The 25,153-nt window shown below is 33.8% G+C and overlaps 3 protein-coding genes across 6 annotated transcripts in view; 1 reads left to right on the forward strand and 2 right to left on the reverse strand.

The window, feature by feature from the left end:
* The window catches only part of LOC143344102 (octopamine receptor beta-2R), a 166,482-nt gene extending 162,359 nt beyond the window's left edge, over positions 1-4,123 (reverse strand). The window contains exon 1 of the mRNA XM_076769784.1: positions 3,307-4,123. The gene's annotated coding sequence lies outside the window, so the exon portion shown is untranslated. The remainder of the gene's footprint in view (positions 1-3,306) is intronic.
* Positions 4,124-11,243: 7,120 nt separating this feature from the next.
* Positions 11,244-15,164, reverse strand: LOC143343206 (BTB/POZ domain-containing protein KCTD9). 4 transcript variants are annotated; one of them, XR_013079933.1, is made up of 8 exons: positions 14,914-15,084; positions 14,494-14,615; positions 14,178-14,354; positions 13,931-14,091; positions 13,543-13,769; positions 13,023-13,352; positions 12,572-12,741; positions 11,244-12,394 (listed from the first exon to the last, which is right to left on the reverse strand). XR_013079933.1 is itself a non-coding variant. In XM_076767850.1 (7 exons), exons 1-7 carry the CDS (start codon positions 15,133-15,135, stop codon positions 12,625-12,627), a joined length of 1,179 nt encoding a protein of 392 aa, XP_076623965.1. In that variant the 5' UTR covers positions 15,136-15,164; the 3' UTR covers positions 11,244-12,624. The 4 variants fall into 4 exon arrangements, 2 of the variants coding, with proteins under 2 accessions (XP_076623965.1, XP_076623964.1); XR_013079932.1 differs by having other exon boundaries at positions 11,244-12,504; XM_076767850.1 differs by lacking the exon at positions 14,914-15,084 and adding an exon at positions 15,091-15,164 and having other exon boundaries at positions 11,244-12,741.
* An 800-nt stretch (positions 15,165-15,964) lies between these two features.
* On the forward strand, positions 15,965-23,768 carry LOC143343399 (uncharacterized). Its single transcript, XM_076768274.1, has 3 exons — positions 15,965-16,203; positions 16,480-20,147; positions 21,225-23,768. Exons 1-3 carry the CDS (start codon positions 16,072-16,074, stop codon positions 21,325-21,327), a joined length of 3,903 nt encoding a protein of 1,300 aa, XP_076624389.1. The 5' UTR covers positions 15,965-16,071; the 3' UTR covers positions 21,328-23,768.
* Positions 23,769-25,153: the final 1,385 nt, after the last annotated feature.

A 25,153-nucleotide genomic window follows, 5' to 3' on the forward strand; every position in this document is an offset into this window, starting at 1 on the left:
TTTAAGTTATCTAGCCTCTCGATCAGTTACTCGTATTTCTTTCGTTTATTTACAAAATTTGTCGATACCGCTCAATAAAAAAAGAGGTAAATTTATTACTAAATCGAGAAGATTAAAATCGTTAAAATTAATTGAAAATCGATCGAATGCAAATACGTTTAAATATTTTGTAACGACCCAATTCTGTTGCAGGCTTGCTAAAAACGGTGAATTCTTGCGAAACGCCACCGTGTAACGGTTTAATTAAAATTTCCTCGAAGGATCGTTGCCGAAACAGGCCGAAACGTGGCCTTTTGAACGTCAGAATCGAACGAAGTGACCGACACGCGTATAAAAGCATTCCACAGAACTCAAAGACGCCGTTCGCAAACAACGTCAGAGAAAACCAATTTCCCGATTTGCAGGATTGATTCGATCAACGGGGAACAGTCGCCACTTTGTACGCGAAACGTGTACGTATTCGTCCAGCGGACCGTCGATCGAAAACCAATGGCAGGATAATCCTGTAGGTCGGGCGATAATATCGCCAACGATCCCGAATATTCTCCGTCGGTTTGGAGACTTTCGTGAAATATTACCGAGCACGGCGAACCGTCTGAAACGTACTCAACGCGAGGCGATAAATGCAGTTCGAGACACTATCCCCTCGAGACGCGAGTAGTCGTTGCAACTCCGTCTTCGTCGTCTGTTCGACAAAAAGTTCCCCGAAGCCACCAACGAACCGATTCACCGCGTCGACTCGAGCAGATTTTGACTACGATCGTCGAATTTGCACGATGCACGAGTCAACTATGAGGTTTTTCGATCGTCTTGGCCGCCATATTTATTGCTCGCTTCTCAAAATTTGCGATAATACAAAAAACGGAAGTTCGTTACGCACTAAACTCTACATATCGCGAAAAAAGCTTGTGGTTCGCTTGCAATACAAAACCATTTTTCGTTGGTGCGGAATTTTTATCTGGGGGGTAAAAATGTTCCGATTTTTCGTTTTTCTGAAATATTTAGAGAACTGTGGGAGATAAAAAAAATAGTTTACACGAGATAAAAAAAAAACTGTGTATCGATAAATATAAAAAAAGCACGATTTTCAAGCTACATGCCTCTTTTTATACATGTAAATAATTGCTTTACTTTTTTGTAACTGGAAAGCTACTAAGCGAGATTTCGTGTATAATTATGTTAAATGGTATTTGAATGATTTAAATAAAGTTCAGAGTACTTGGAATATCTTTCTAAATAATTTTGCGAACGTTAGCGAAATGTCGGATAAACAATGACGGATTTCTCTCGTATATCGCGAGTATAATTCAGGGGCATTCTTTACAGTCCCATGCAGTACTATCGTTTACTTCTAAAACGATAATCATGTAGCATTAACTTGGCAAGTACTCGTGCCAACTTTTACTCGCAAATAAAAAGAGGTTACAATTCAAACAGAAAGCGTTTCCAGGTCCATGTTTATCTAACTCTTTTTCACCTTTACGATAAGTACGATATGCTTCCTGTTGGACTTGCGTTATATTTTTGAATGGATTCAGTACACAACGCGATAAAAGCGATAAAAACGTGTTTATTGTTTGGTGTATCGTAAATAAAAGCAAGAATACTTAGTGTAAACTAAACCACAAGAAACGAGACAAAACACCATTTTCTCGTCTCGTCTTCCTCGCCATTTTGAAAAATGTCTCACTAGATTAAGTTCACTAGATAGAGTATTCGTTAGGCACAAGAGTACCGATATTTTTTATCGAAAAGGTTGCTATCGAATTGCATGGTTTTCATCGATGTATCGATTGCATCGGTCCTATTGCTAGCGATCTATCGATTTCGTTGCGCCGATAATGCAACTTCGCGTCTGTCGATGACATCCACTTCCATTGGATTTTGATACGCTCTCCAATTACAGTCGACGTAATCTAACAAAGAGAATTTAATTACACAGCGCAATGGGACCCTTGGGGACAGCGTGTTTTTGAATCTAACGAGAATCGTACCGACGCTGAGCGTCTCGACGAGTGGAAAAGCTGCTCGAAGCGAATCCCACAACGAAGACGATAAAATTCGAAGAATCTCACTCGTCTTTGCGATTGAAATTGAGATAGATAAATAACGTAGAAAATAGTAAGACGATATAGCAACTGAAATTTGAGGAAACATCGGTCTCTGTTCTCTAGTATACGTTTGTGGAGATAATTGGACTTTGGTACAGAAAGTAAACACGAAGAATGTAGGGCAGTTAGAAGTTCGAAAGAACCTAAGTTTTGACCTTGTTCTTTACAACAGTAAGAAAATTCTCATTTTACAAGAGAGAAGCGAGAATGCGATTAAAGATTTAAAAATGATTTACAAATGAAAGCATAATCGTACGAAAAAGAAAACTAAAATTTAATGGAATATGATTAAAAATTTTAAAAAAGGCACTTTGGGTTTTAAAGATACTTGTGTTTTTGCATAAAAAATGACTGTAATTGACCGCCGTAACCGAAAATAATTTTTCCAGAACGATTTAAAATTTATTAATTTCGTCGAAAAATTTGTCCACCTACTCGAATTTTTTTCTCGAAAATGCGTAGGATTTCGAGGGTATGTCTAATAATCAAAAATGATTGTAATTGGCCCCCGCAAACGAAAATAATTTTTCCAGAACGATTTGAAATTTTTTTTTTCGCCGAAAAATTTCAGGGAAACATATCAATGTATGGTCAGACATTACATTTTCGGTAAGGAATTTTTTTCTCGAAAGTGCGTAGGATTTCGAGGTTATGTCTATTCACCAAAAATGATTGTATTTGACCCCTGCAACGAATAATAATTTTTTTAAAACGATTTGAAATTTTTTAATTTTGTCGAAAAGTTTCACACCTTCTCGAATTTTTTTCTAGAAAGTAGGTAGGATTTTGGGGGTAGGCCTATTCACCAAAAATGATTGTAATTGACTTCTGCAACTAAAAATAATTTTTCCAAAACGATTTGAAATTTTTTTTCTTTCGCCGAAAAATTTAGACATCTACCCCCTGTCGAAAATTCTTAATTTAACTTTTTAATAACTTTTTAACGAAGTCTCAATCAACGAATTAGTATTCTTGATTTTCGTCTTATTTTGGCTTCTAGAATTACTCATTAAAATTTTTCCCAAGGGTAGCCGAACACCCTGTATGACATTTTCCGTAATATCCGCGTAGAATGCAACGTGCAGTACACCCGGGGAGGTTAACGAATCGCCTTGTTAGCCCGCGGAACGCCGCGTGAAGGCACGTCAAAGACGATACGCGTTCGCCAAAGGACAAAGCGTGACAGGCGACTTACCTTAATCGATGATAACGCCTCCGCGAAAAAGATTCGAACAGGGGTTCCCCTCCTATCTGACAGCCCCGATCAACACGCGAATGTCAGCCCGTTCCGCGATACAAAAAGCACGACTATCGAGACGTCAGATCGATGCAACGGCCCAGCTTTTTATCGCTACTTCGTTTCGGGGATCGTTCGATCCCGCCCCCCCACGGGCGCGAGCTTTTAATCGTCGAACGTTCCCAACTGTTCACTGATGGTCCTCGTCGAAGAAGTAAATAACTATCCCGGTTACGGAAACTCTCGGAAATTCTGGCCTCTCGAACGGTCAAACTTTGGAGTCGAACGCGGGATTAGAGTCTGTAAATCGACGCCTCCCACCGCACGAAAGTGTCGATTCGATTTCCCTCGGATTCACTGTGTCACATTGCAACCCTCAAGAAGAGGATCCACCCCCTCCGAACCCTTCCGAACGACTCGTAAACCACGAATCCTCCATTCACCAGGGGATTGCCCAGCGTCGAGCCCTGTTCCAACCCCTTCCGCGGCGGATGAACGCGTCTGGCGATCTCTTAAACGGGGATTAATCACTGCGAGGGTACCGTGGACGAGCGAGACCACTTTTCGAGGGCCTAACCCGATCTTTACCCGGGGTTTCCAATCGTTCAGGACGCCGCGAACGACAGCTTTGGCAGCTTTGACCGCGCGCAACTAAGGGACTCGGGTCGTAAGGGGTTGCGCGGGAAAATCAGCCGGAGGTTGTTCGGGAGGACGGTGCGCAACGGTGCACGGAGGGGGATGCCCGACAGGCTGCGTGGCGGCGTTGTTGCTGTCCGCGGAGACACTACGGGCCGATGTCGCTTCCAACCCCTGGGTTTCCAACTCCCAACTCCCCTTCGCAGCGTCGCGGTACCGAAATCCAGCTACCCTCTTTCCGCGTTTCCGCACGTTGCATTCGGTTCAAGCGACGATTTCACGTAGAAACTGCCACCGTTAGAGGTTGGAAACTTTTCGCCCTTTGGCAACCAGGATTATACTCGCGCTTGGAAAATTCATTTTTAACGTAAACAAAAACGTTTACGCTACGAAAATTTACATGTTCGTGAGGGTAAGTAACAGTGTAACACACCGCGAAGGAAATTATTATCGAATGGTTTTATATCCATGTAAAAATTTCCCTTTGAATCTGATGGAAATCAAAGGTGTTAAGAAACAACCCTAAGTTCGCAGCCATTAGCTCCGTGTTGCTCGCGACGCAGGATTTTTCGTCGCGGCCAACACCGATTACCAGGTCCCACCGCTTGGAGGTTGCTGCGACTGGGGACCCATGGAAAAATAGAGGAAATCAAAGCTCAAAGAAGCAGTGGTCAGCAGTGACCATCAATGATCATACGTGGTCATACATGGTTATGAGTGGCCATCAGTAGTCACCTTGACGTAAATCTCTTTAACCATCGATGACCGTAAGCTGACCACTAAATACTTACTACTTTTATAATGAATTACACCAGTCGTTGACGGTATGGCTAGAGTAGATTCATAGTTTCGGGAGCATCGATCGATGCCTGAAATCCCCGTGGTTCTAACGATTTCCGAGGGCCGGATGTTCGGGTGGCGGCAGAGATAACCGCGCCACCGCGATAAATTCGCGGCGCACTTTCTGTTTTACAGCGACATTCATTAACCCGCCGGCGGAGGATGAAAAATGCAGCGGCCGCGTAAACGAATACAAAAGTGCTAGGTTTGGTGGACAGTGTCGCGCGGTACGAGGGAGGAAAAACAGAGAAACAAATCTAACGGGGGGGTGCAAATGAGGACGACAGAGATCGTCGAGTTCAGAGGATCGTGGAAGGAAAAGTAGACCGAAAATATGGAATGCGACCCCTTTGGGTACGAATAAACTTCGGCTCGGATGAAACTGATGAAAGGCTAGTGCGCAGTAGGTGAAATTCTGAAGAATTCTCTTTGTGAGAAGGAAGAAATTTTAATTAGCAAATGTTCTGCTTTTCTATAGTTTAGTGTATAGTAGACCCTCGTTATATGAAATGATTTTTAACCTAGCTGGGTAAAATGGAACGATGACTAACCAGTACTAATGTTACTAATATCACGTGTGACGTGATAAATCAAATTTCATCTAATTACAATGAAAATTAAAATATTTATATTTACGACTATATCTTCGTGAAAGATTTAATGGATTGGGGAGGCTTTTCAAACACGACCTTATTTGGACTACTTTTACTGGCATGTATTGTAGCAACACTAGTAGAATATTGATTTGTTAAACAGATTGGGAACAGTGTCGAGTAATTTTTGTTTACCCACACGGGCTTTACAAAAACCGATTAAAACGTATGATCCAATATAAACTGCAAATCTTTCTTTATCCCTACAATAATTAAAAGTTTTTGAGAACCAATGGAAACAACCTATGATTAAAAATAATCTAAACGAGGTCGTGTTTGGATTCATTTTTCTCGGGAGAACTTAACCAATCTACATACATGTAATAACGAAGACTATCAAAATATTGGTTTTTGGTAATATTATAAATATCTTACAATTTTGTAATCAATTTTATAACGGATCTAGAAGTTAAACGCGATAGAAGTTAGAAGAATTAATTACATCAAGGTAATAAGATTTCCTCTAGAAAGTTATTTTTTTAATTAGAAAGTAAAACGTAACTTTTTTACTATCGAAAATAATAATTGCATGGTTCCACGTGAGACAAAATTCCAAGCCGCCACGTGGTCCAATAATTTTGAGAAAGTTTTATCGTTGTTTCCGGAGGTGTGGGGCTTGTTAGCTAATGAGGGAATTTTAAATCTCCGGATAGGAATGATGATAGCCCCGTGCCGGGATAATTACGTACCGGTGCGCGCACGTAATTCCCAACTAGAAGTTTCGCGGCTCGTAAAAAGCAAGAACGACCACATTGAAACGCGAAAATCTGTAACGGCGATACTTCGCGGGTCGTGAATCGTTACAGCTCGTTTATCGGACTATAGTACTGGCCCCTCTGCCTGCAATCGAGTCGAGACCACTAGGCAGAGTCGAACAAATTGTATTCGCGAATAACGAATAAAAAATTTTACATTCGTTCGTGAACTTCACAATTATTTTTTTTATTCGCACATTTTTTTTATTTTCTATTACAGAAAAAATTACTTTTTTTTTTCGTTCAACATTATCTAAGTTTAAGAAATTCTGGAGAAAGTGCCTCGCGAAACAGAATCAAGGAAGGTGAAATTGATTGGCGACAATCAATTCCGCAACAGGCAATGCCCATAACACAAACCACGGTACTAATAGGCTGTGATGAGCTGGGCTTATGCAGTTATACCGAGTGACCCGATTTGATCAAGCACACCGGATGTCCGGTGCAGAACGGATATGAAAACGGTGAACGTGGCTGGTCATCGATCAGCAAGAATTTTCAAACGCGTTCAAGGGTTTTTTGATACGAATAGTCGATTTGTAACATTCGAGGATACCATGACATTCAAGTGCTTGTTCAATATTGAATATCCTTCCTCGATTAAATATAATGAATATATTTAAAAAAAAAATTGCTCTTTAATGGAACATTCCAAGGTTTCTTTAACTTGTTTATTGTTTTAATCCCCTCAACCCCTCGCCGTACTTTGACGAGTCTGACTCGTTATAAATTCTTGATGTCAAGTCTTATATGTATATTAAAATCAACACATTTTTCCATTTACGAGGCATTCGTAAAACAAAATCTATTCTTTTTCGTGGCCATTCCTTGTACGAACAAATTTAAACAAAATTGAATAGTGGAAGTTCGATGAATTATTTGAAATTAAGTCATACGTCGAGTGGTTAAAAGGAACATCAACAAAATCCTGGACTCGAAGACCATCGAACGAGCATCGATCGAAAACGAGAAAAGGACCAGACCGGAGAGAACGAAAAATGCAAGACAAGAAAAAAAAAGAAGGAAATACAGCGTGCCTAAGAAAGTAGAGTTTTTCGAGGCTAGATCTTTCGAGGAGATAGACAGCGTCTGACAAAGCCAGTACGTGACCACTTGTGCCCGAGAAACTTTCCCTTGTATCTTTGCCCACCAACACGACATCGCGTGTACTTCTTTCCATTTTTTCTCTCCCCTTACTACTCGCACCCTCCTTTCGCACGGCTCGAGATAAGAACGCCACCCAAGGTCTTGCTCTAAATAGCGAACGGTACCTGACCTTCCGACCTCGACCCTCGTCAACCACGGGACGCTGATACGACGAATCGAATTTTCTGGACGCCTCGGGACTAGAACCGAGGCTACTCGTCGAATCATTTTCTATTTAAATATTTAAACGGTTGAAATATTCGACAAACGTATAATAATTCGATGGCTATACTATGGTAGCCCTAGAAAAAAAAACCACAGGAAAAAACACGTCGCTAACATCGGATTACCAGAGGTACGACGATGGCGACATTGGTAGGACGACTGACTAGTAATCCAAAGGTCGTGGGTTCGAATCCCGGTACCTCTCACTGTCGTTTTTTCTCAATTTCTGCGATACGAATTCAAATACTATTCGGATACTTGATTATTCCGACCGGTATTTGAAAATTTGAGTGATCGAATACTTGACTAATTTGAATACTATTCGGATACTTGACCAATTCAACTAGAGTATTTGAGTACTTGACCATTCGACTGGTATTCGAACACTTGACTACTCAGCGACGAAACACAACTACTGTATAATTCTGTAGAAGCTTGTGAGAGTTGTGTACCCCGACATCTCATGTCGAGTCAGAGTTTGCAGTCTCTCTAAACTGCCAAACCTCAATGAAACTATTTATACAGGGATACAGACACATACGTAATAATAGTAGTCTCATATCTGTAACATTTCCATGACCTTCTTAATACTGTAATTATGTTTGTTACATATATTTAAACATTACCCAAATATAAAGCACCTTGAAAGTATCGTTTCCCTAGATAAGAAGTTATAAATACAATATTCGACCGATTCGAATCTACCGCGCGGAACTCGTGCGAGACAAATATGCCGACAACAGGGTATCAGAGTTAACGTTCAACTTTAAACACTTTGTCGTATCACTCGAAAGATCTTATTAACGGAAGGTCGTGGTAAAATGCCACTATTTAGTGTACCTATGCAACTTCGTGCAGTAATATATACAATCTTTAACTTACTATTACGTCACGACTGCGGTTCTCAACTTTCTCTAATTTCATTCAAGACTGATTTTTCTTTCGTAAACCCCTAAATTTAAGATTGGATTCTTTACTTAATACCCTGAGAGCTCCTGTTTCAGGAACGTAGTCACGTTATAGTACCGCCTGTTTCATGGCACAGTTAAGCTGCACCTACAACTGCTAGGTAAAATAGTTAGCAGTCCTCGTTTCTCAATGCAATTTAACATCAAAGAAGTCTCAAATGTGACCCTTGCACTCAACAAACGAGTCGTCTATCGTTTGACAAAGAAACCGAGGCAAAAGGGTGAAAACTACCGGTGTCCAAAGGAGACCCGTGCAATTCGTTTCCTATTACAGAAACCTACCGTCGTCTTGCTTTACGGGCAAGATTGCCTGGAAATTCAATAAAACAGAATTAAACAACATTTTTAAGAACGAAAACAGAACCTTAATACGTCTAGAAATACAGGGTGCTCGGCCATCCCTGGGGAAAAATTGTAATGGGAGATTCTAGAGGCCAAAATAAGACGAAAATCAAGAATACTAATTTGTTGATGGAGGCTTCGTTAAAAAGTTATTAACGTTTAAAGTTCCACCCGTACTGAATTTTTTTCTCGAAAGTGGGTAGGATTTCGAGGGTATGTCTAATGACCAAAAATACTTGTAATTGACCCCCGCAACTGAAAATAATTTTTTTAGAACGATTTGAAATTTTTTTTTTTCGTCGATTTTGAGGATATATGTATTGACAAAAAATGATTGTAATTGACCCCCGTAACCGAAAATAATTTTTCCAGAATGATTTGAAATTTTTTAATTTAATTTTTTAATAACTTTTAACTCTAGAATCTTCCGAATTTTTCCTAGGGGTGGTCGAACACCCTGCATACTTTACTCGTTAACGGAAGTCTAATGTCAGCCATTGCTATTAGAGAAAATTTCTAAGTATTGTATGTAATATTGTACTGTATTAAAAAAAGTATAAAAGAAAAATTGAATCCCTTGATAATAATTTAATAATAACTTTTAATCCTAACGCGGTCTTACATACGACACACTACTAACATTACAAAAGGCATGGAATACCAAGTCAGTAAATTTCGACGTACCCTGTGTCCGCTAGAACAAAGACATCCTCGAGGACATTCGAGGTGCCCTCGTTATAGTGATTTCGTTAGAGACACAGATAACTCTCGAGCAGAGCAAATGTGCCTGAACTTCGGTAAACGAGATTAGGAGAAATCTGTGCAAGTTGCAGGTCAGACAGTCGAAACTCACATTTCACGTAACCGGAAACGGATAAATTGAATTCAATGAACACTTTGCACGCGTCAGCTTTTCCTTGGTTTCATTCATCGAACAGATGCTAAGACACCATTAAGGAAATTTACGAGTAAATTTATCGACGAGAACTTGAACGAACACTGACTGTCTGCGGATAGTTTGGAACTGTATTTAACCGTGGAACAATTACCAACGCGAGATGCATCGTTACGCGAAACGTATTTCAGAACGTGGAGAATTTCGATATTACTCTGGAGGCTGTATAACGAGCATGATAAAAAATAAATAACTTTTTACCGAGTTCCATAGTAAAAGATAGTTCCTGAAGTGTTTCCCGATTACGTACGTAAAGTATTCTAACAAGAGTAATGATTATTTATCGGATATATTAATATAACATTTGTTTAATTTTAATCATTGGATATATTTTTCACACGTAAGTCCGTTTTGTTCGTAAGTGTTTAACGCGCGTCAAAATGGATAATTTTCAAGATTGCGCCGCCATCTGCGGCAGAATGGCCAAGTTTGTCGAGAAATAATACGTTGACTTCGACACTAGATAGCGCGCCAATAATTTTTTATAAGCATATACCTGAGACATCATCTAGCGTCGAAGATAACGTACTATTTTTCGACAAACGACGTTTTATCGCAAACAACGATTCAATCCATCGTACTGTAGGGAATCATCCAGTCGGAAAGATAATATTAACCACTTGCCTTACGATTTAACTTCCAATAGCACGTGCCATAAATAACAAGGTCGGTCACACGTCCGCCTCGTCACGTCCCTGACAACGTGTTGATGTTTGGCCCGATCAGCATATCACATCTTTGATACGATATTGTAAGCTAAGTGATTAATAGAAGCCTCACTCCTGTCGTCTCTGCATATTGCCGGAGAGATTAGATAGGAACACAGTTATTGAAACTCCACGTGATTGTAACAACGAAACGATAAACACTTTATTCCGAACAAACGTCCTTCCACCACGAGGCCCGAGTCGCGACTACCGTGGCTCCGCTTCCCCACTCCTCGCGTAGCCGGCGTAGCGAGAAGAACAGAGAGCACGGAAAGTGAGATGGGGGATACCAATGCAATGCATTCTTTTCTTATTATAGAAAATTTGGAACACTTGCGACAAGCTTCGAATGCCTCGATCTATAGTATCATATTTTTCTGTGATATTCCGTATAGCTGAATTTTCTCCGGTAAGAAAGAAATAATTTCTATTCCTGTCACTACAAGACACCGCCAATTCTATGGTATCAAAATTCAAGAAACGTTAAGAAAACACAATATTTTGTTACATTTCCTCTCTTTTCCATATTGCACTTAAGAAAATAGTTATACGAATTGAAGAAGAAAAAAAGAATTGAACAAAATATTTTATTTTAAATCCCCCATTTTTCGATATCGCACATAACTGAAAAATCATAGAATTCTAAGAAGAAATAGAAACGAAAGTAGTAAAATGTTAAACAAAATATATTATCATTAAATTAGGATCACATAATAAAATTAGATAAAACAGGAGATGCTTAGGATTTAAACAGTTCTCACTAGTTGTCAGAACTGGAATGACCAGTGGTCACTATCAATTCTTATACGATTATGGATGAATAAATATTAATTTATTTTTTATTCGTTATCCGAATTTTGTATCTAGATAACAATTTTGTTTATCTATATACTCCAGCAGTATATGCATTATAATGATAAAGTGAAGATAGTTGCTTGGTTCAGTAAAAATCTTTTACCCCATGATACAGCATTGGCAAATTATTGATATTAAAATAGTAATTGTAGGTTGTCATAGTTTCTGCCTTAAAAATTATCACATTGATCCAGTATAAATTATAAAAACCTATTAACCATACAACACTGCTTATATTACATTTTTATTTTAAAAACTGTTATTTAAAAAAAAAAAAAAAAAAGAAAAATTTATGCAATCATGTACACTCAAGTTTAAGAAGATACATTCGTTCGTTAATAATAATCTATTCACTTTGGACAACTGTGTAAAGTGAACTACTAAGAATCTAATAAAGAAAATTTGAATCTACTAAAAGAAACTAAATATTTTCTGTTTTCTATAGATAAAACACTGTATAGATTGATTAATATTATAAACGTACATTAAATTTACATGTACACGATACGTATTTTAATCATGAAATTCTAAACATGTATATCACACACACAAAAAGAAAAGATGTTACCTTCCTCCAGCGTATATTACACACGATTGCCCAAACCATTATTACGAAAGAGTTTATCATAACCGAGTAATATCGACTATAATTTCGTTAAAATATTTGTATAATTTTAACGTTAATTCCTATTAATTTAAATTTCTACTTCTATTAGTAGTAATAAAATCTAGTAATACACAATGTAAGTGGCATTATAAATTTGTTTACGTTCATTTTTACACGTTTAATATAAAAGTTTGACGATTAATATTTACAAGTTCGTACGATTCTAAGTCTTTGTCAATATGAATTTACGGAACATTCTAGAATGAAAAAATGCAAGTAAATTAGTATTAAATTATTTGCAATAGATTATTCCCATTAATTCGACTTTTCATTATCGATTCTAGTCTCGATATCGTCCTGGAAATAAAAATGCATAACTGACATTCCTCTAACCACATAGGAACTCAATTACACTTTCTAATATAACTGTTACAATATAATATGATCAGTCTGTACTTTCTCATTATCTGTAAAAGTATCAAGAACAAAGTACTATCACTTAAACTTTCGTTATCCTACAAATTAAATAAATACCTAGATCACTGAAGGTAAACCGCCGCGCAATACGCGGGGTATTGCATTCATTGTTATCGTATCGTTTGGGACATATGTAATGGAGTTAGCATTAGTTCGAACGCAGCGTTTTTCAAATTTGCGCCGCGCAAATTTGCATATTGTAAATCAGACCCCGATAAGTCACAGCACTGAAACAGATGCAAATGCGTTGTCCTGTTCATTAACCCTCGGACGACGAATCGTCTTAGCGACCGAACGGCGGACTCTGACTCTACTTTTACCCAAATCTGAATTTTTTATTATTATTTAATTTTATGAGTTCATGCACTACTATTACTGTTATTCGGTAAAAACTGAAACATTACGATTCTAAAATACACAGCTTTCGTGTGTCGAAATCCGGTATGCGAGAATTAAGCAAAGAAAGTAAAGTATTTTCCAATGTGAATAAATGTGCAACAAATATTACCTCTAAATCAGCACCAGCTAGCATAGCTCGTCTCAGATCACAATTTCTTAAGATAGCATTTTTTAACGATGCCACTCTAAGATTTACAGAAGCCATGGAACTACCCTCAAGATTAGCGCCTTTTAGATTTGCACCCTCCATGTTAGCGGATAAGCCACAAGGATCTTCAAAATTACACGAATGAAGATTGGCGGCGCTAAGGTTTGCCCGTAACATTTTCACGCAAACAAGCTGTGCACCCTGCAGATTTGCATTAGATAAATCTGCGCGTTCGAAACAACAGCCAGATAAATTTGCGCCCACCAAACTGCAGCCGCGCATAATTGCATACTGAAAAATATTACAATAATAGTAGTCTAAAATTATAAACTATCAATTGTAATAATTGTAAAGAGGTCACGAATCGAAACAGAAACGTTTAAATATCGTCATTTCTCCTAATTTATTTATTTTTTAATAAACGTACGCAATAATCTTCGACGTAATATAACTACCTTAATATCAAAATAATTTGAATCACCTTGAAATTAATATGCCCGAGATCTAACTTTGATAAATCAGCACCAGCAAAATCGACACCTTGAAATCTAAGTTCCGACGTCATAGGTGTTGACATGATTGCTTTAAGTACATCCTTTCTAGTTAAAGACACTGAACCATTTTTCTGAGGATCCTCTGTTTCGATCATTGTAGTCAATATATCGATAGCACCTTCTATTCTATAAAAACGCGCTTCTTCTAAAACCCCTGAAATTAATTAATAATGTTAATTAACACTGTTAATTAAATTAATTTAAACATATAGAATGTGACTATATCAATGGTATATGATTAATGAGTTTGAAAGAGAGAATTACTTAACATGGTAAGATACAATAAAACAAACAAAAATATGATAAAAACTATACCTGCTGCATTAACATTAGCATCAAGTATGATTTGCCCGTGTCTTAAATAATTTAACAGTGGTTCAAAATACGTAGGACTCCTATCGATCAGATATGCACCATTTTGATCTTGTCTGCTGGGTAAAATTCTTTGTTCGCTGCTTGTAGTTTCAGTAAACATTCTATAAATGATTTTATTGCATAAGATTATACACACTTGCTTAACTACTTCTAATTTACCAACCAGTTGAACAATATATTTGCTTACCTTGCAAGCATGCTCGTTGGTTCCTCTTTTGTTAAAGTATCTCTAGTTGTTGTGAAATACTTTCCACCAACATTCAATGTAATCCAGTTTGAGTTTCTACTCAACTGACTTGGAATACCAATCTTATCTTTTGGAATAAAATCTTCTCCACTTGAAACATATAAGACATCATCATCCCTGTAAAGAATTTATTTTTGTTCAAAAATAATTAGACTACTAGTATTGCAGAATTAATATGTATGCATTATCTCAAATCAACATAACCAAAAATAATCATCTAAATATTTATTATTCAACGGTAAATCAGTTAATTTACCGGATTAATTTAATATCATCAATTTCTCCACCTTGAGGAGTAAATATTCTTTTGGCAGTTATTTCAAACTTTGAGCTAGCAGCTGTTAATAATTCATCCAATGAATGAGTCACCATAAACACCTGGCATGGACAAATAATATAAACATAAAATTTCCTTCTTATCCATGAATCTTTATAAATATATCACCCAGCATATACAAATTAATATGTATAACGCGTTATAAATCGCCTATAATGTATCGATATTATAAATAATTACATATAAATACATTTTGTACATGCTGTTTAAGATATAACATTGCAAAATTTACGTATGCCGTACAAACTTTTAAAGAATTATTATCAAAAAAATCCCGTGAATATGTAAAACAGGCCACAAGATACAATTAATTACAAATACGAATAAAATTCCAGTCACCTTGCCATTTACATCGCTTCCATTTAAAAAAAGGATTACTCTCTTCATATCTAAATAGCAATAAAAATCTGTACAGTACAATAAAATAGAGCTAGTAAAAAATACTAGATAGAGTGACAGCAATATGAACAAGTTCCGCTTGACAGTGGACAAGTTGCCATATTAAATATGCTTTACCCGAATCCGGAATACGGGTTTCTCAAAATGTTCGACTACAGTCATTGATCTCTGTACATAGAAAATATATATGAATGAGCAACTACTACATGAATCGTATATCTCTCTTGTGAAACGCCTTAAGATTTAATTTTCAACGTAATTGTTGTTATTTATGAATAAAAAAAATTCTAATTCTTAATAAAGTCTATACACAAATCAAAACAGTTAAATTTACTTTCTATTAATGTATGATACAAAGATGAGTATTCTTAAAAATTTACTTTTACAGTTTTCAATAAACTTCAAAAAATATTCTAGTTGTTACATTTTGGATATTGGTAAGCATGTTAATAGCGAGGCAATTTGATTTCAAATGATATAAAGTAAAGAGACTTTTGACGTAGAAAACAAATCTTTGATCATGGAAATTTCACTAGAAAGTAATTAGTATTCACTGTAATTGTATATTATTTATGTAGCTAATTTATTCTTTGCTCAATGAAAGTATCTCAACTCTAAAATACTAAAAGGTTCAATTACGTCTATTTTAACATGAGACTAGTGAAAAAGGAGAATCTAAAGAAAAATAGGGAGAAAAAATAATAACATAGTAATACAATGTTATGAATAATCGTTATGAAATTCTTCCAATTTTTAATCAAATTAAAAAGTAACAATAATTCGTTAATACGAGGGAAAAGCAAATTTATAACAGATTTCTCTAGTGATTTTTATGTTTTGCTTACTTCACACAACACAAACTGACCTACTGACTTGAACATCTATTCTGTGTTTTGATAGTTTTGGTGTAAATAAAAAAGCAGAAGGATTGGTATCACTGATTATTATTCATTTACTTACACAGATACAGCATTTAACCTAGACACAAAGCCAGAAGAGTATGGCCGCGTAATGTTTCACGGGATAAGTTCGATAATGAAAATGAGTAATTGTTTAGCTTTCACGTGAATTATAATTGTTTTAAATAGCGTAGTTAGCATGGAGTTGGGTTTATCTAACACGTTATTGGCGGGTGATCCACGATTAATCGATCACATCGTTGGAGAAGTTAAGTCTCAAGGAATCTTTGATCAATTTCGTAAAGAATGTATCGCTGATGTTGATACAAAGGTACGCAGTATATTGTTTAACGACCGATTCATTGCTTGTTAAAAACTTGAATAATTGTAAAAGTATTTACGTGACCATCTAAAGTAATATTTCTAAACCATGTACATATGTAATATAAAATTATAGATACGTATGTACGTGGTATAGAATGTATTTCTATTTCTGTACCAGTATCTAGTATCTTGAGTGAAAATTATGCGTGCATCGATAAATATTATTCTTCTATGATTATTTATAGAAACATGTTAATTACAATTTATGCCACTTTCATTACAGCCAGCATATCAAAATTTACGTACAAGAGTTGAAGGTTCTGTGAATTCTTTCCTTAGCAAACAGTCATGGAAACCAGATTTGAACAAGAATCAATTGAGAGAAACTTTACGCAAACATGTACACGAGGCACCTTATTTAGATGCCGGTGTAGAGCGTATAGTAGATCAAGTAGTAAATCCAAAAGTATATTCTGTTTTCATGCCTCAGATCGAGGATGTGGTATACAAATTTCTAGGCATAGAACGACCTAAGGCAAGAGAAAGAAATGGTGCGTGTGGCCTTAAAGATTTATTACCCAAGGATTTAGATCCAGTTTCACCAGAATCTGATAAAAATAGTTTGAAAGATGTATCTTTAGAGTCTATGGATGCAATGGATGATTTGGTGTTAAAAAAAGATGAAAAGTCATTTTATGAACAGAAATTGGAAGATGATGAGGTTTTTAATGAGAGAAATAAAGGTAATACCTTAGGAAATGAACACATTTCTTTTGAAGAAAAAGGATTAGATGAAAGTGGCAAATCTTTTAATAAGACTGGTAGTAATTTAAATTTAAATACATCTGGGAAATCGGATGATAAAACAGAAGAGGATGAAGAAGACAGTCCTACATTTGAACCAATAGACATTATGAATTTGAATGAATCTAATGATTCGCACTTATCGGGAATATCGGAATTAACCAGTCACAGATCTAGAAGTCCCGACTTTTGTAATGAACTATCAAGAGACAATTTTGATTATAGTAATCAAGATTCACAGCTAAGCAAAGTCTCATCTGACTCTCGATTATCGATTGTAACAGACTTTGGATCTTCGAATCATGCATCAACACCAATACATGATACCCTGAAAGACGAAGTTAATAAAGACAAATGTGATGTTAAAAGCATTAAAGACAATTTTAAAGTTGTCAGAGAATATGATTGTAGTAAAAATAAAAGTAAAAATATTTTTGAATTAAATAGAGGTAAAGATGTACAAGATGTTAAAGATTCTAAAAATATTAAGTACAATTTATCCTCCAAAGAAAATTCTCGTGATGCTACAGATAGTAATATAAGAGATAAGTATGAGTGTAAAAATAATAGAGATAGGAGCAGAGACAGTGAATCTAAATCAAAATCGAGAGAAAAAAATCATGCAAAAGATGGAAAGCATCATAGGGACAGAAGTAGTGACAAAAAGAAGCAAAAAAGCCACAGTAGTACAAAGTCTGATAAGTATGATAAAGGTAAATCTAAAGAAAAAACTGATCAACTAAAAGAAAGTGTGGATAAAAGTAAAGACTTGGAAAAGGATAGTTACAGTAAGGTAAAGGAAGATAAAACAAAAGAAACCGACAAGAAGGATAGTGTCAGTAAAGAAGGAAAAGATTTAAAAGATCTCTACAAAGAAAAAATTAGAGAACTTAGGGAAAAGAAAGAATTGACAGAAAAAGAAAAATTAAATAAAGACAACAAAGAAACAAAGCCAAACAAGGAAAACAGAGATAAAAAAGATTCCCCTAAAGATAAGAAATCTTATAAAAAGGATCATAAAAGTTCTTCCAAAAACACTTCGTTAAGCTCACACGAAATTAAAACTATTAAAACATCTGATAAAGTTGATGGAAAAGAGAAACGAAGTGAATCAAAAGATAAGAGTAAACGAGATGAAAAACGTAGTTCAAAAGATTCAAAGTCGAGAAATCATGTAAGTATTAAAACAGATTCAATGGAAAAGTCAGATAAACAAGATACAAAGAAAACTGTTAAAAATGAAAGGGAAGAGAAAACTGAAAAATCCGAAATGAAGAAAGATGTTAAATCAAGCAGTGAAAAAGTAAATGGCAAAAAAGATATAAAGAGTCACATACAAAATAAAAGCTCAACACGAAATGAAAAATTAGATAATAAAAAGGATTCTAAAAATGACCTATTAAATAAGGACAAAAAACGTAAAGAAGAAAAAAAATCCAAGTCGAAAGATGATCATTCTAGTTTAAGAAAAAATTCTAATGATCGACGTTCGACAGACAGAGATGGCTCAAACGGGTCAAATAGCAAAAGTTCACAATCTAGTACTTCTAATTCCAACATTGCAAATAGTAAATCAGGTGCATCAACTTTGTCCAAAGAAACAAATCATATGAGTAATTCTGGTAGTGAAACATCAGACAATATAGAAGAAATGCATACAAGTGAATTGAAATTGTCACTAGAAGAATCGGATTATAAATTAAATAAAGAATTACACATAGAGTACAAAACGAATGATAGCAGTAATTATGAAACGCATACATATACTAAACACGAATCAGAATCTAACGACAGCAATTTACCGCTGAAGAAACGACAATTACTTGGTGAAAATAACAGCACTGTAGGAGAAGTGAAAGTGAAAAAACCAAAATTTGCAAAGAATATACACGAAGCCAAGAAATTAATGAAAATAAGGAAGCAGATAGAAAAACAAAAGCTGAAAGATAATAAGAAAATAGAGAAAAAACTTCAACAGAAAGTAGAACATTCGATGCAATCAAATGCAGTTAACAATGATAACTTTGAAAGTGTGCCAGACGAAGAACGAGTCCAAATAATAGAAATACCGGATGAAGAATACGAAGAACCGTATCCCGAGAACCATACCAATTTGACATTAGAAGAAAGATCAATAATGATGTTACAAAGTGAAGCAGGTGCAAAAGAATTATTGGAAACACGTTCTAACTTAAAATTAAAATTATCAGACATGGAATTGTGTATACAGCAATCATTGAGCAAAAATGTACAGACAATGCTCTCTAACAATGAAGGAAGAGGTGATTTACAAAATAAAGAGTCGCTATTCTCTACAATAGGAGAAACAATAGGAAGCAATATAACAAAGCCAGAAAACATAGATGACTGTGTAGAAAAGTGTTCTAAGAAAAAGGAATTGCTGCCTGGAGCTAGTACATCTAAACTAGAAAAACATGTAACATGTCGAAAATCAAACTATTTTGACAGTTGTACCAATGAAAATAAAAATTATAAAACACCTGGACAGTTAAACACATCAAATGGTACAGTAGGTGATGTAAATTGTTTAAAAGATAGAAAATTTATGGAAATACCTACAATGTCAAAATCTAAAGACAAAAACATTTCTCAGGATATTCAAAATAATAGCCATTCTAAAGTAAGCAGAGCCATAGGTACAGAATCTACATCAATAGTATCAGAAGAAAATGAAGATTGTCGTTATTTCAAAGCAGATAATGAACAATCAGAAAAGTTTTCCAATTTCTTAGAATCACTAGAACTAGTAGAAAATAGTTCTTTGGAAGATATAATAGAAAGTTTAGGAGGACAAGTTGTATCTTCTATACCAAAAGCTATGGCACCTCCTTTACCAAAACGCAAACACTCAACTAGCCCATTGACAGATATATTATTAAATAACTCAAATAATAATAATGATGGCCATAAAAGAGCACTGAATTTACCTAGTGAAGATGCTTTGAATAATATAAAGAAAATGAAACTTGTGGCACCTAAGAAGCAAAGAGTTCAAGCAGCAAATATTTGCACTCCTCAAGGACTTTTAAATGGAGAAAATTTTGTTATGCCTCTAAGTCCAGAAAGTGATGTATCTGCAACAAGTGAAAAAATACCATCATCAAATCTAATTAAAGAAGATAAAGGGTATGTAAAATAATTAGTAGAATGTTTTACATTACATTTTGGAACAATTTTGGACAGAATTAGTAGTTGTATATAGAAAAAGAAATTATTTCCTTAAACGGAATCAAAAGATATCGGATATCGTCGTAAATTTAATTTTGCAATGTAAGAAAATTGAGGTTAAGTTTTAAAACAGCATTTTTACTACACTTTGCTTCTTACACATTTTCTATATTTTTACAATTATATGCAATTATGACGTAAAATAAAATAAATCAAAGTATTAAAAGCTAAAAGAAAAAATAACAAAAAAATACAATGATATCCATATTAAACCGTTTCGGAACAGGTATTGTCGTTCAAGGTTACTACCTCGAACATTCAAATTAAAATTTTAAATGTAAAATTATAACTGAATTGTTACATTTATCTTCTGAGACAAAATATTTTTCTTTGAAACTGCTCTTTAGTAACTCTGAGTAACTTTAAACGTTATTAAAAGATAAATAAAAGAATACATTGAAATGTCCTTGGCGGTACTATCTGGAACCAAAATTACGTCATCATATTATGTTCCTCATGAAATTAAGCAACTTCTACCTCAAATATACTTTTTTATCTACAAAATTAACAAAATAACTTATCTTAAATATTCCATCCTATTTGACATTAGGTTTAAAATAATATTCGATGTATTCGAATTTCGGGATGTTTAATTCTGTTTAAAGAAATAATTTCCTTTACATACAACTTATTTTTCTAAAGTGAACTTACATAACAATCTAGTACTTTTCTTTCTCTTTATATATGCTGCATTAATTATTATTCTAAAGACCAAAAACTATCGTAACGTTCAATTTCTTTACAATTCTACTATATGAAGTAAACAAATGACAAAATAACAATAAATTTTATTCAATGTTTATTTTTATTGTTATACATATATAACAAATTAAGGCTGTTAAATTCATGATATTTCTCTATAAAAAGAATTATAGTACATACAGTACTACATACCTTTTGTGATAGTAGAATATCTTATATGAGATATAAATTTGTTGTTGTTAATGTTGTAATTAGTCTGTTATGTTATTGCAGCCGTCATAGAAGCAGTCAGCGTTATTCAAGCGATGACTTATACAAACCACGTCCATTATTTTCAAGTTCTTCTCGCAGAAGTAGGAGATCTAACCAAGCATAGCTAGTAGCATGTAGTTTGAGATGTTAAATTATGTTTTACTTTATGTAATATAAAAAGAAGTTCTAGTTGTTGGTTCTAGTAATATACTCTACACTATATTTGAATCAAATATTTTTGAACTCAATTAATATAAATAATGGTGTGACCAAGTGATGTCTGTAGATTATTATATACATTATAGTATCTATACAATTTATTCTATATGTAAGAAATTTAAATGAATATCTTAAAAGACTTTTTAAATATGTGTTACATTAGAAATATTTGAAAGATTTTTATGAATTGATATTCTTTAAATTTATTAAAAATTTTAAAAAGGAAATTGGCATAACATATTGAACTAGAAAAAAAACAAAATATTTTAAGAAATCATTTATTCAGAAATAATATGAGTTTAGTAACAACTATTTATCTAGAAATATTAAATCCGATGCAGTATTAACATAAATACGCACTTAAGAAATATTTTTAAATAAATAGACTTTTTTTTATGGCACTTACTTTAGAAGTACTATACTTTGGAATTTCATGGAAATATGAACAATTATAGAATATGTACACATATTGAATTAAATCGTATAATTACTAAATTTCATCAAAATGCACTGTAAAATCTTATTTTTTAAAGAAAGCACATATATCAATTTCTGTGCATAATGTATATTTTATTTATATTTCGGGCTGTATTCTGATACTATATGTTTACGTAGATCTTATTTATAACAAGAAATTAAAGGTAATTCATATTTTTTCATATTATTCATACTAAAGTTTTTATGTAAAGCTCAATCTATCATAAATAACACATGGATCTGCAATTAACATTGTGCAATTTTTATTAATGTACACGTACACTATACATTGAAAACATACAGAATATATTTATAGGATTACACATTATTCATACTTTAAAGTAAGTTTTATATGTGATTGCAGAAATTGTATACTTCTATTGTATAATTTTGCTTTAAAGTGTTATTTCTCACAGTTGATGAATTGATGAAGAGTGTGTCTGAGAATACAAGCCTGATAAAAAAGATAACAATGCGAGAAATCATTATAATGTTTAAACAATGACTTGCATTTAGATGATGTACGAATGTATTCCTAAAATTAGGAACAATATTATTTACATTTCTTAATCTATTCTGCTGGCAAGTTTTTTATAATTAAGTTTAACAAGGGGAATAGAAATTAATAGCAATTATTCTGTGATGTTAAAATAAAATAAAGCAATAGGTTCCACGATTCTTTTAAAGATAATGAAACAACAGCAACGAGTAAATTATAATGCAAAAAAAGTCATTCATTTTTGCCACATTAGTAATTGCACATTGCATCGCTTTCCATTCTCCATACTTGAACTTATAATATTAAATTTTTACAAAGATGTTAAATTTATTAATAAGCGTGTTCTCAATTCTGTACATGAAGAAATTTGTATAAATGTGTATATAAAACAGGAGTACATTACAATTTATTATTGTGGAGATATTGTAGAATATTTTTTCCAACTTTTTAAAATATTTATTGCCATATGTAATATAGTAGCCAAAAATTTATAAAACTATTACTACTATGATTGCTTTAAAATAAAGCGATTTTTGTATACATGTTAAACGGTCCATAAGTATTAAAACCTTCCTCTATCTTTAACGATGAAATAGGAGATCATGTTGTATTTTACAAGTTTTATTTAAGAATTTTCTTCGGTAGAAGTCGTTTCATGTGTGTGAAAAAAGCTTCCATTTTATTTAGCAAACAATATAAGTGATAAAGATAAAATGAAATCGCATACGTATAATGATACTGCACGATACGTGACCGCAAAAGAAAATGATTACACGAACATAATAAAATGCGCGAAACTGATAGTTAGATAATTCATGGAGCTATCTGTTTAAAGTTTCTATTATTTGACAAATCATTCTGTTTTCTTTTAAGTTGTATGTAACTATATCGTTCGACCTTGCCATTTAACCGGGCTCTTCGTAAATCCATATGCAATGTGATCAAAGACCCTCGTGTATTATTCAAAAAGTTATGACATAAGTCGAACTTTTGCGTATCAAATGTAAATTACTGCAACAATTTTGACCGATTTTACCACACTAGAATTATAACGTTCAAACGCGTATACATATACGACACTTCGTAATCGCGATTTTCTATAAATAGAATGACAAATTGTGAACAATTTATCATGCTATACGTAATATTATCTTCTACGTGTTTATACAACACATGCATTGTCTGGAGTGTTGTTAAATTGAAAACAATTGTAAAGGAACGCGTCCTAATAGATGCATGGACGTGTGTAAATAATAAATAAAATCTTCAATTTCATTGATCGTTTATCTTAGCAACGAAACCCACTTCATTATACGTTTATTTTACATTTTCTAGTGCTAAATAAAACGAAATTAGTTTTTAAAAATATTAATACGAATGTCTATCATGAACAGTAGATGTAACTTGGAAGCGGGCAAAATTCAAAACAAAAGTATTAGTAGCAATACTTTTTAACAAATATCTCGAAAACTAAAGCCGACCGCATATTTTTGAAAAAGAAAAAATCTTTCAAAATATCCTTTATAACATATTTCAAAATTAATAAAATCTATGAAGGACATCATCAACATCTTCACTAAAATTTGGAAAGTAATCTATAAACTAGAGTTGAATATTTGTTGAAATACCATTTTAGATATTCTATGCATTTTAAATCTTAAAAAACAAGTTAAGACTTGGAAATATTTTATTTTGAATCAAAAAATATTTAAAATATTTGAAATTTCTTATAATAATGCGGAAGAAATATGCATGTAATTTTGAAGAATGTATAACTGAAGGGTAATTTTACATTTTGTAATGTACACGTGGAACTTAGTATTTCAAAACACAATAAAATGAAGTTTAGATTACATTTTAAATTATATGTATACTGTGAAATGCAAAACTTATTTCTAAAACTGATAATTAACAGAATATTTCAATTTCAAATTTCTCCTATCTCCATAGTTTATTTTAATTTTATTTATCCTATCGCAAAGTATATCAAATATTTCAAGATTGAATATTCAATTCAATTTAGTTGGCAAGTATTCAAAATTGCTATAACACTTGCAAGATTTAATTCTGATTTGAATTGTTGCAAAATAACCTCTATGCTTCAATTTGTAATTTTGTCACGTTTCAAAAACAACAGAGCAACTTGTTGAATTATAATTACATACATATATTGAAATACAATACTAGAACCTCGTAAAAGAAAATCTGCAAATGGCATATCTATGTATAAAAATAAAGAACAGAAATGACCCATCCACGAAACATAGTGATGCAGTTTCAGTTAATCAAAATCTAATTGGTAAAAGTAATTCCTTAAAATTGTACTGTTTATAATTTTCTTCGCATATTGATTAAAATTTATTTTTTACTTTTTATTTTACTTGATTAATATGATATTAGTATTGATATGGTTTTCAAGAGTATCACTACCAATCAGATATACCAGGTTTGTGCTGTGTGTAAACTGATATAATAAAATGACACTTTATTAGCTGATATTAATAGTATCGATAAGGTAGCGAACTCATCACTCATAGTGCGTCATCATGCACCTGAATGTAGATGTATGCACGTCTTATACACTAATGATCAGCTATACAGAGCGTTTCAAGACGATGGGACAAGCTAAAACGTGCATATTCCTCGTGCAAAGAAAAATGGAAAAGTTCTTTATCATTTTGCAATCTAAAGCTCCGTTTTTTTAGATATGTGTTTGAAGTTTTTGCATGTGAGAATATCATGAATTCGAGTTTGT

The sequence above is a fragment of the Colletes latitarsis genome, chromosome 7, assembly GCF_051014445.1.
Source record: "Colletes latitarsis isolate SP2378_abdomen chromosome 7, iyColLati1, whole genome shotgun sequence".
NCBI classification, from domain to species: Eukaryota; Metazoa; Arthropoda; class Insecta; order Hymenoptera; family Colletidae; genus Colletes; species Colletes latitarsis.

What these genes read in the sequence shown, in the direction of transcription:
- LOC143343206 (XM_076767849.1), bottom strand. Translation starts at nt 14,961, where the DNA reads ATGAAGAGAGTAATCCTTTTTTTAAATGGAAGCGATGTAAATGGCAAG. An exon ending in TCGGGCATATTAATTTCAAG is followed by an intron (nt 13,353 to 13,542) that starts GTGATTCAAATT and finishes AATATTTTTCAG; the next exon opens with TATGCAATTATGCGCGGCTG. An exon ending in TAGCTGGTGCTGATTTAGAG is followed by an intron (nt 12,742 to 13,022) that starts GTAATATTTGTT and finishes CATCTGTTTCAG; the next exon opens with TGCTGTGACTTATCGGGGTC.
- LOC143343399 (XM_076768274.1), top strand. Translation starts at nt 16,072, where the DNA reads ATGGAGTTGGGTTTATCTAACACGTTATTGGCGGGTGATCCACGATTA. An exon ending in TCGCTGATGTTGATACAAAG is followed by an intron (nt 16,204 to 16,479) that starts GTACGCAGTATA and finishes CTTTCATTACAG; the next exon opens with CCAGCATATCAAAATTTACG. An exon ending in CTAATTAAAGAAGATAAAGG is followed by an intron (nt 20,148 to 21,224) that starts GTATGTAAAATA and finishes ATGTTATTGCAG; the next exon opens with CCGTCATAGAAGCAGTCAGC.